General features: G+C 38.9%; 1 protein-coding gene across 1 annotated transcript; it reads right to left on the bottom strand.

Moving 5' to 3' along the window:
- Positions 1-6,580: 6,580 nt before the first annotated feature.
- LOC4346300 (histidine-containing phosphotransfer protein 1-like) lies at positions 6,581-11,534 on the bottom strand. Its single transcript, NM_001403691.1, has 6 exons — positions 11,152-11,534; positions 10,885-11,015; positions 10,658-10,726; positions 8,964-9,035; positions 7,816-7,888; positions 6,581-7,035 (listed from the first exon to the last, which is right to left on the bottom strand). Exons 1-6 carry the CDS (start codon positions 11,209-11,211, stop codon positions 6,997-6,999), a joined length of 444 nt encoding a protein of 147 aa, NP_001390620.1. The 5' UTR covers positions 11,212-11,534; the 3' UTR covers positions 6,581-6,996.
- Positions 11,535-11,952: the final 418 nt, after the last annotated feature.

Raw genomic sequence — 11,952 nt, 5'->3', positions numbered from 1 at the left:
AGAGTATTACTGGATCATCTGTGCATGTGTGCCCGGAATTACTGAAGAGTTAATGCAGCAGGAGGGAGATAGCGCTGTCCATATGCACAGCTGCAGCCGAAGGGAGAGTTAAATGGTTCATCAGTACACACTCCTGAAATACGACTCTCTTTTTTTCATTAAAAAGAAAAAAGCCTCAATAAAATGGTTGGTCTTTCACATGCGGAGTAGCTTCTATGGATCGGTTTTTAACCCGTTCTTTAAGACCCCTGCCCCATAGAACAAGAACCTACCCATAGATAAGAACCTACCCATAGATCGATTCTTAACATATATTTTTACGGGAGTCAACAAGTAACTTTATTTTTTAACTTAGGTCTGAAATTTGCTCCCGCGAGGAGTGCATCGAGGATCTAGGGATGATATTTAAGCATTTTAACCGCTAGATTACAAGTACTTTCGCTCCACTGCTAAATTACATCACATAGATAACTAATATCAATTTTTAATTTGAGAAAAAAAATGGTTACTTAATTACTTCAGTATCCATCATATATACCAAAATTCACCGGTATGAGTTTGATAAATACTACCGTTGTCCTAAAATGAAACTTTTTCTAGTTAGGCTGTGTTTAGTTCACACTAAAATTGAAAGTTTGGTTAAAATTGGAATAATGTGACGGAAAAGTTGGAAATCTGTGTGTACGAAAATTTTGATGTGATGGAAAAGTTGAAAGTTTGAAGAATTATTTTGAAACTAATCACGGCGTTATAAACTTGGATAAGTTCCTGTCTATATTTATAAATAAAAATGAGTATCTCTAGATTTATAGCTAGAAACGACTTTATTTTTGGACGGAGGTATCTTTGGGTGTGTTTAGTTCACGTTAAAATTGAAAATTTGATTGAAATTGGAACGATGTGACGGAAAAGTTGGAAGTTTGTGTATGTAGGAAAGTTTTGATGTGATGGTGTTGACGAGAAAATCGAACACACCAGCCTGGGAGATCTGCTTATCTCCTGTGCAGGTCCAAATCTTGATTAGATGCGAGCGTGCCAGTCAGTTTGATCCTGCAACTGACAAGATATGCAAATAGTAGATCAAAACAGCCGATCGGTTGACAAGCCGATGGAGTAGTTCTAGCCGATAGCCGATAATAGCCGATGCCGATACCAGCCGATAGCGATAGGGTTTAAGCAATCGGCTATATGTCCAACGTAGATAATGATATGAAAGCAATCGGCTGATGAGGATGTAATAAAATAACAATAATATAATCCGATAGAAACCAATCGGCTAGAAACAATATATAATAAGCACTGATCTGAAGGTTAAAGCATACATCGGCTGGAGGTCCGATGTCATTAAATCCACAATATTAGATTAAACAATGAAATCTATGTTGCGATCGGCTAAATCTAACTTATATGTATATGCAATCCTTATGAGCCGATGCAACGTCCAGATAACTCATCGGCTGAAACCCCGATGAAACCCTTATTGGCAGTCAAAAAGCAAGCTAGAGATTATGGTTCTAAGCATGACTTAGTAGATCAAACTTAACTGATGCAGCACTAAGTATGAAAAGAAACACAATATCTAGACAATCAAGCCGTTGACTGATTTTCAGGGTGGTAGATGTCTAGGCTAATCTAATATAGCAAGGCGATTTAGCCGATACCGGCAGAAACCCTAAAACGAGAGACAGCCGATAGAGCTAAATTGAGATGCTAGGACTAGATTAACATAGACATATGATAAATAGCCAGGCAAATATATTATCCAAACCAGAGTAATTCAGAGGTCGAATGTACTGATGCAGTCTTGAACGACGCCGACGTAGACGATACAATTGCCTAGACCGACGGAACATTGGACTTATCCCTTCGCCGAAGATCGAACACCGATGCAGCCCCGCGTCAAGTGCCAAGTCCCGCCGGACGATAAAATAAAGTAGAAAATGTAAAAGGTGGCGATACGCCGAATTGTATTGATCGTGGAGATAGATTACATAGACCTTGGGTGTACATATTTATATCCATGGGTTGATACAAGTCCTTGTCGGACAAGAAAGAAACTAACCTAAAGATAAAAGGAAAACATAAAGTCCTTATCGGACACTAAACACACCTTCCTAAAGATAAAAGGAAACTAACAAACTATTCCTAATTAATAGATAAACTGCCATGTCGCATCCTCTTTAAACTCGGTCACTTCGGGATAAGCTTCCTTTAGTAGATTGATTTCCTTAACCGAATATAGCAGGAATCCGACTATTGGCGACTTGATAACTCCCATCGGCTGATTCCGAAATGCTGCAGCCGATAATGATTATAAGCTGATGACGTCTTTGCCGATTACCAAATTTCACTGTTAACAGATGGACAAGTTGAAAGTTTGAAGAATTATTTTGGAACTAAACACGGCGTTATAAACTTGGATAAGTTCCTGTCTATATTTATAAATAAAAATGACTATTTCTATATTTATAGCTAGAAACGACTTTATTTTTAGACGGAGGTATCTTTGGGTGTGTTTAGTTCACGTCAAAATTGGAAGTTTGATTGAAATAGGAACGATGTGACGGAAAAGTTAGAAGTTTGTGTGTGTAGAAAAGTTTTAATATGATAAAAAAGTTTAAAGTTTAAAGAAAAAATTAGGAACTAAACCAGGCCTTTGTTATTTTTTTTTTCGCCGGTCGGCGGCGTAGGAAAACCCCGACCAATTATATTAAGAAAATGAGGAGATGTTACATAAAACAACCAACATGTTTGTTGTGAACACATCCCAATCCTAGAACAAGGAAAGGTTTTTGCCGGCAAACGCCTAACTACATGTATACATGGATTTTATATCTCTTCAATCGTGATGCCTCCAAAGCCAGCAGCTCACCATGCCCACCATTCTTCAGAAATGCACTAGGAGACCTCGGCGACGGTCTGACTGACTCCTTCAAATATCCTGCCATTTCTCTCCTTCCAAATCATCCAAGTAATCAAGATGTTTGTGTATATCTTTGTTATCTAAAATATGTTGTTTGTGTGTATCTTCTTTCTATTGGTTGTGAATTTCTGATTGGTCAGGAAAATCACTGTTTTGCAATAAGATGAAACCATGAATGCCGCCAGAGGACCACATTCACATGAGCACTGCAGTCTTGCCTCCTCCTGCTGCTGCTGCAATTTGCAATGCTGTATGTATGTAGTTGCAACGAAATGATCAAATCTTAACCACTGCAGCAAACAAATTAATCACAACGTCTTCAATTTAACAAAAGGAGTATGGGCCAACTGACCAGTTCATACATAATGGTGCTTTCCATTGATTCTGATCTCTCAGCTGCCTGCCTTAATCTGCAGTTGACTTCAGTCCAACCACACTGTGTTCGACTTAACTCGAGCACTTTCGGGAAGGATCATTTAATCTTATTGTACGTGCTGCATTCTTCCTTCAAGGCAATGGATTAATTGACCACTGTGTTATTATCTGATTTTTGTCCCCACTAATAATCAGAAGAACAAAATAACGACAAACAAAAGGTATCTGTTACACCTACCTAATCAAACAAATGTAATTCTAGAACTTGTTCATTTGACTAGTTTGAAGTTCCGTATCCGTATATCCGGATTATCCGCTTCGAACTGTATCCGTGGTTTCTTTTTCTTTGAAGCGAACGGAAACTATCCGCTCTGTTTGCTTCTCTAGTTTGAGCTATACTAGCTAACAAAAGCCTGGTTTAGTTCCCAACTTTTTCTTCCAACTTCCAACTTTTTCATCACATCAGAACTTTCCCACACACACAAACTTTCAACTTTTATGTCACATCGTTTCAATTTCAATCAAACTTTCAATTTTGGGCCCAGCGAAAACTTTTTTTGTCCAGTGAAAACTCTCAATTTTGGCGTGAACTAAACACACCCAAAAATGGATTCGGAATTCAGTATCTGCATGTAGTACTCCCTATTAGGACACAGAACAGTAAGTGGTAAGAATGCATGTAGTGATCAATGAACAGCAGCGTGATTACTCCCTACTATGTCTTGCTTATATGATAAGCAAAATTATTTGACACATGCTAATATGCTATTCACCCTGCTGCTGGTTGCTGGCATGCATGCCACAGTAACAAAGTTGGGCTGGATTGATCGGTAAGCAGCATAAATTAAAAACCAAGTATATCCATGGGCAATGCCATTGGGTAGATTGGTGTTGTGATATGTTCTACATTAATTATTTACCATACTTGGGAGGCTCATAAAATTGTCCAGCATTCAGCACCCTAAAGGAGAAGTGAACACTAAACTGAACAGGGCTGGTACTGAAAAACTTTACCCGACCAACAAATAATGGCAAATCAACATATAGCTGTTCAACCTTCAGTGTGGAATATCTATAGTTAATTGATCCATATGTAACAATCAGTTATGGGTGTAGCATATGCATTTCTGCACAATGAGCTAGGTAAACCAAAATCATCTTTTTATTTGGAGCTTCAGTTCAGAGTTGGGCCATGCATTATGAAAAACAGAGTTCAGAGTTGATCTTAACTGAACATGGCCAATCATGCAAAACTGCATTTCCCTCTTGCTATGTTCCTGGTATTTCCTGTCACAAGGCAGGCAGGAAATCAGGAATGTATCCCTGGGATCATGAAATTTCAGATAGTATAACGGATCTTGAGGAGTGCACATCGAAAGCTACTGCTAGGGTTGGTAAAGTACAAGAGGAAGAAGGTGCAGCTCTTTGAATGCCTCTTGTTGTTGCCCTTGCCATTCTTCCACTCCTCATCACTGAATTCACAACTTACTATTGCTATGTCCTTTTTATACTACTGATAATTGATCTTTACACTGCTTTATCCATCGGTCCTGTAATAATCTTGTTCATCATCTTACCAGCACGATCACCACCGTTCTATCTATCTGTTGGCTGCTTGGCATAATTCTATTTGCATTTGGTGAGTAGTAGAGTTTAAGTTGTACTGCTACTCAACAAGGCTGCAAAAGAAGAAGACAGAGAATGTATGACAAAGGGTGTTGTTGTCAATGAGTGATTGCACGAAACCAAGCATGTCGACACTTGCGAGCAGCAGCTGGATTAGCTAACAACAAGAGGCAGATTGGTTACAACAGCAGACCCTTTTTCTTGATTTCAGCACTGGAGACTGATAGTTCCATCAGTACCACTCAAGAAACTTTAGCCACCAACTGCATTTCATGCATGTTGGATGTCTGCATGGATCACATCATCAAAAAGATTGAATGAGTATGTTAGATTGATACTACCAGTGCAATTCTGAAGATACTGTTGTAGCAAGCCCCAGTGTGTGGTGCCAGTGAAGCAGCAGCAGCAGCAAGTAAGACGGCATGAGATGCAAATGCTGCTAGACCTACTCGGCGTGCCTTGCATTTATTGGCATTATTAGGCCGGCAGGGGAAACAGATTTCCTGAAAAATAACAACCGCCTGCCAACAATGTGCATCCAACTTGCGCTCCTTTAGCTTCAACATTACAGTACCATCTTTTTTTCTTTCTCGAGACATGTATATAGCATTGCGATTCAAGGGGTGCCATTGGCTGTCAGTTTTCACCTCTCTCTGCTTTTCTTCCTACCTACTCCCCTCCATTAAAAAAAACACTTGATTTCAGGTTCAAAATTTATCCAAAAGACAATCGATTCCTATCATCTTATATCTATCCTTAATCGAAGTTTTATCCCTTCAATACCTCTTACTTACCAGAGAGACTATGGTATTTCCCCCTTACTAGTAAATTTTCTTAGGATGACTGAAAATATAAATCTTTTCAGGTCAAAGGGAGGAGAAAAATAACATAATTCCACTTACCGGGACCCTGTTTGGAACACAAGAATTTTGAAGGAATCACGTGCAAATTCCGACGGTAAATGTAAAGACAAAAAAAAAATCTGAGGTCCAAGAAGGGAAACAATTTGTTGTAATCGCCTCCAAATTTAGACGTATAATAATAATAAATGAAATGATTTATTCCATGACAGTAGCTAGCCCAACGCTATTATACATTTATTCTCCTAAGTAGGAACAATGTACGAGTATTTAGGACCACTTTTCCTAAGTCTAGTAGTATTATAGTACATGTATGATGAACGAGTCCACCTAAGCTTAGGTATAGCCATCAACAAGGGCCAGTTCCAACTGTTCAAGTGGCACAATGCATGTGACCTTGATTTATTGCTGTTCTCAATGCCTCAGCAGTGCAGCAATTGCCTTAAAATAAATTCAGTGTTGTGTGCAGCTAAACCTGAATCTGTTGTACATTGCAGGGAGTAACATGTTGATGTTGGCCAGCTAATGCAGAAATGCTACCAAACCTACAGGTTCCGTTCATTTGGGTTCATAACAACGGACACAACTCACCCATTTTTCACCTAAACTCCCCAGAACCAGTTGCAAATTTGCATGCAGTGTTTCAGGATAAATTTCTGGAGTAGCTTGCATCAACCACAAGAGATATAGGATATGGAAAATCATACCAGATGATGGAAAGGCTGGATTGTAGATGTGTTCTTGACTGTTCTGGTGCATGTCAATCCAAAAATAATTCAACTTGACCTGAGCAAGATGATAAACAAGGCACGGTTCACATTCATCCCACAACACATGGTTTCAAACAGCAATTATATCGATATTAAGTATCGCTTTGTTCTCAACAACATACCACAAGCCGCCCTAATCAACCAGCAAAATGCAATTTTCGCGAAATTGCACAGCTGTTGCATTTCTAAACGACCGAAAAAAACTATAGCTGAGACACCAGATAACAACAGATACTACAAATTGCTGGAAACGGTTGTCCCCATCACAGAAACTGAGAGCGACTACTCAGTAATGAAGGTGCCAAAGCTAGATCAGCTTGTTGCTAAACAGCTACAGACATCCCAGAAACAAATGACTCCAAGATAAAAGCTAAACGAGCATGTTCTACAACTCCAAAGGCACAGTAGTTGTGTAAACATGCAGCTCCACTGTCGCGCCAGTTTAATGTTTAGGGTAACAAGCTTGGATTTGCTGCTCCAGCTGCATTGGAAAGCAAAATAACAGATCAGTTCTATAAATGGTTAAGGTAAATTTGCATCGTCAGGTCATAAGACTAGTAAGATTTGACAGCCCAAGAAATCGAAAAATGCAAGCCAGAATTAAATGACCATTTTCCATTCAGAAATGAGAAAGGGCCAAACTGGGGAGGTAAAAGATCAGGTCTACCCATATTATGAGAAGAAAAATACAAGTTGGGGACCAAACAACTCTAGGCCTCTTGGAATTATCCCATAGATATATCCACACGCAAGGATGGGATAAAATAAAATAGTTATAAGACAAACAAGGTTTTTGAGTGCGATATCTGTAAGTCATAATTATTACCACACCAAGTGGTACCACGTAAAGGCTTAAGTACAAATGTAGCACTGGAAATGACAAAGAAAAAAAACCAACTTTGTAAAGAAATAAATATACCATGTTCATCTTCTGCCAACTGCCATTATCTCGCATGCTATTTAATGCTTCACAGCAACTATACCACTGTACTACCTCATATATGTGTCATGAAAAGACTAATGCTATTCATTCAGCAAACAGACTAATCATTGTTGATTGTTTTTGTGTGTTGCACGGAAAGTAACAGTATTAATTCCATCATATCCAACCATCTCTACAATTTAATGTTCCAATCATAAAGCAAACCTTACAAATCACTTCCAAACCTTACACAAAATCACTTACTTTTAAGATGTCCACTCCAACTCAGTGCAACACAACAGGGAGTATAGGATGTAATTTGGGAACGCAAGGTAATACCTGAAGCATAGCCTGAAACTTGTTACGAAGATCATAGAATTCAGTCCTCACCAAATCCAAAGTCTTGAGGCACCTGATAATGGAAAAGGCCCAACACAAAGAAGGGGACAATTGTCACAAAAATAACATATTTTATTTTAGGCTATTACATAAATGAAGATATAAAGATCAATATAATGTAGATTTAGGGCCGTTTTGGTTTGAGGCCAATTCCTGCCCTACCAAGTATTTGGTAGCCTTGAATAGTAGTACTTGGTAGCCATTTGGATTGGAACCAACTTTTGCTAAATCTATGGAGTTGAGATAAATCTACCCTACCAAAAAAATTGTAGTGCCAAAACTTGCCCAAGAATTGGCACTACAAATATTTTGGTAGGATTTCAAACCAAAATGACCCTACTTTACTGAATAGCTGCACAACATACAGAGAGGATGGAACAACTTGGTTCCACTACAAATATGCATGCTAAAATATTTGGGGGCATATTGGACAACCTGCAAAACGCAAGAGTTATCCGTCATGTTGCAACCACCCCAATGACCCTACTAGCAAAAATCAAAGAAGAAGCCTCAGCCTGGGTAAAGGCAGGTGCGGTCAAGCTTAAGGAGATAAAACCCTGGGAATAATCGACTAGCAGAGTGTAGTGTTTTTTGGGCTGGTGCGCGAGCATCACATCCCCTGTTTTTCCCTTTCCCTTTTGTAAATGTTTTTTGTCATGGCCCTTCTGCTTTATTAATACATAAGTGGCAAAGCTTTTGCCCTTTCTTCAAAAAAGAAAAAAATACTGAAAAATCTACCAGTTCTGTATAAGAATCAAACTATTTCATTTCAAATCAAGGCATGCCTGCCATAGAGTTTACATTAGTCACACCTTTTAAAGTGATTCTATTATCTTGGAAATTGGAGTGGAGCAATTACAATCCTAAGTCAACAGGCAGAGTAGAATCAGCCAGTTGTTGCTTTCCATGAAGATATGTTACAATAGAAAAAATAATGCAAGAAATTACGTCAACATTATACCACAGAAAACACTAACAATAGGAAAATGTAAGAAAAGAGTGCACTAGATCATCGTTAAGATATGCATATAACGATATGTGCAATAATATGATAAAAAAATGGGAATACTGTATTAATAGGTACTAACCCATCTCTGCTCCTCTGTTGGCAAAACTCACGGAACTGAATGCAAGTGTTCTTCACTTTCTGAGCACCAACACTGCAAACATGCAAGGATATACAGTCAGGAAGGCTCCTCAAATGCTTTAATGGAAAGACGAGCAACAAATTTGATTATATCTTCAACAATGCAATATTATCATTGACCTACTAGAAATTCTGGGACGATGATATTACTATCAGATTTGCATGTTTTTATTGATCATTTCCGTCTGGCTTGTGAGTTGCCTACTATCAACAAGATTTAATATTTGTAGTGATGTGTATGAATGCCAATTGGTAGTTCCAGTTCTAAATATATAAGGAGATCTAACATGAAGAACCATGGTGAGTTATTTTCATACATAATTTGATTCTGTAGAATAACACTCCAGTACATAAATATACCTGAACCCAAATTGAATAGGCGAAAGGATTTGTTTGTCAATTTCTTATTTAAATTTCTGTTTCAAGAAAAAAAATCTAATCTGGATAAACTCCAGACAACCTGTTTGAATAGGTTCAGTGTACCCTTACAAAATGTACCTTAAAACATCATTCTGAGGATATACTGATAAAGAGCAGGATTAAATTCTAGGTACTATTAAGATCTGGAGCAAGAAGAAAATTTGATAGCACCTGCAGATATGACCAAGTAAGGAGATCTCCAAAATTCAGTAAACAAATCTCAAATGGAAACATTTTTCTTTTGTAGCCATCAGGAAGATATCTTCGGGTATAGGGAAATTAGGGATCTCGAGGAAGGAAGGTGTAAAGGTACAAAACCATGACTACACCAAAAGGAAAAAAAAAAAAGGCATTTAAACAGGAATTTTACATGCTGTGTCATCCTACTACTGTTTGTGCATATGGTGCATAGAAGCTCTGAAGGACCATCCATGGTGAAGTAGTTTATGGTCTATACACTTAGGAATACCATTAGACCCTTCTCTCACTAATCTATGATATATTCTCTAGCAGTCTACCTTTTAATGACCAACTAATCTAAAATGTGATAACACTCCGGGTTTGAAAAATAACAAAAAATAGAATTCTAAGTAAAATTAGATACAATATTCGTAAATATGAAGCATTTCAAACTATAGGACTCTCACGTGTAAACCAAGTCATTTTGGAATGGAGGAAAGTTCTTCGAACCATTCAATAAGTGTGATGGAACAGAAGCATGTTTTCAGATCTATGTCAAGGAATGCTGGAACAATGAAGCATATGACAATCCTCCTTGAATAGATCTGGAGCACCACAAGGAACAGGAGAATATGAATGCTACTATTTGAACCGTCTGATCAACATGGGAGCGGGACTGAATTTGTCATATCTACATGATAGAATGATACAGCTATCAAACGGACGACAACCCATCCCAAATTGCTCAGAAGGGCAATTCATATGATAGAACAATGTGAACCGCTGCTCTTCGAACTGTCCAATCACTTTGGGTGGAATGGACCATTTTTGTCAGATTCTACGCCATAAAAGATGCAATAATCAAACATATGACAATCCTCCCAAAGTTGACTACATGCTTCGCACAACGCTTTAAATTCTCCCATTCGAAAGGGATCTCATACCCAATTTCGTGCGCCAAGTGACAATAACAGCAATAATTATCCATAACAACATAAATTTCCATATCCAGAAAAGGACAGGGGAAAAGCTCACCTTGCGCTGCTCCCCTTGAGCTGATGCACATACGAGTCCACCCTGTCAAAATCCACATTTGGCTTCTCCCTGCACACACACACACACACACACACACACACACACACACACACACACACACACACACACACACACGCAGCAATCAAATCTCCCAAACCAAAATCAAGCCAATCCCCAACACGAACACGAACGATCCGATCAAAAGCAAGCGAAACAGTTACACGCACAGCTGCCTGGAGAGCTCGCAGATGATCCGCTCGCCGTCGTCGCAGAAGAGCGTGACGACCTCGGAGACGAAGTCCGGCGCGGTGGAGTCCTGCAGCATCTGCAGCTGCTGGAACTGGTCGTCCAGCAAACCCTAACTCCCCAATACACACAATCCAACAATAACATCACACATGGAACCCCAAAAAAATCTCGTCATCCACACCCGGAATTCCGCCAAAAATGGCGCAAAAAATTCGTAAAAAGAGCGTGTGAAGCGCCTCACTCACCATGGCGAACATGTTGTTGACGAGGGCGTTGAGCTGGCTGGTCAGCGCGGCGGCCGCCATGGCAAGCAGCAGCGGCGAGCTCCTCACTCCGATCGGGAATCGGCGGGGCGAGCAAGCGAGAGAGCGAGAGAGATGGATGGAATGGAAGCGTGGGGATTGGGAATCGGAGCGATGCGACGGGTGTGATTTATATGGGGAGGAGTGGGCATTGGATTCCCAAAGGCAAGTTTTAATTTTCTTTTGTGCTGTTGTGAGCTGCTCTTGGAATTTAATTTTAATTTCTACTTAATTTGAATTGATGAGCATGAGCTGGAGTTGGAACAATAATCGCATAAATTTGGTTAGATTTTATTTCCCCAGCCCTTTCCTATAAAGGAATGAGCCCTTGGTATAGGAATGATTAAATGTGTATATTTATTTCATGTTTAATGCCGGTATAATTCGTGTATATCTGTTCATTACTGCGATCACACAGCTATGTGTATGAAGTAAATTAAGGTGATATTAAAAAACTACTACAAGTAACAAGACACCCAAAGCTGCCTTTTTAGTTGACTTTAGTTCATCTCAAGCAACAGCTTGGAGGTTTTATTGCATAATTAAAAAGTAACAAGTGGCATTTTCACTTGAAAAAATGTGCCAAATCTTTACAATTCGTATAATTTATGTAATTACAAATAACAAGAAAAATAGTAGACTTTACAAATTGCAAGAAAAATAGTAGACTACTCTGTCAGTCTCAAAAACATAAATACTTGAGATTTTTACGGATATTAAAGAGATAGTAAAATTAAATAAGGG

The sequence above is a fragment of the Oryza sativa genome, chromosome 8, assembly GCF_034140825.1.
Source record: "Oryza sativa Japonica Group chromosome 8, ASM3414082v1".
NCBI classification, from domain to species: Eukaryota; Viridiplantae; Streptophyta; class Magnoliopsida; order Poales; family Poaceae; genus Oryza; species Oryza sativa.
This window is presented reverse-complemented; position numbering and strand designations above follow the sequence as displayed.

Coding starts and splice junctions, on each gene's coding strand:
- LOC4346300 (NM_001403691.1), bottom strand. CDS start 11,211: ATGGCGGCCGCCGCGCTGACCAGCCAGCTCAACGCCCTCGTCAACAAC. Junction 11,016..11,151: donor TCAACAACATGTTCGCCATG/GTGAGTGAGGCG, acceptor TTGGGGAGTTAG/GGTTTGCTGGACGACCAGTT. Junction 7,889..8,963: donor CAACAGAGGAGCAGAGATGG/GTTAGTACCTAT, acceptor TTCCATTATCAG/GTGCCTCAAGACTTTGGATT.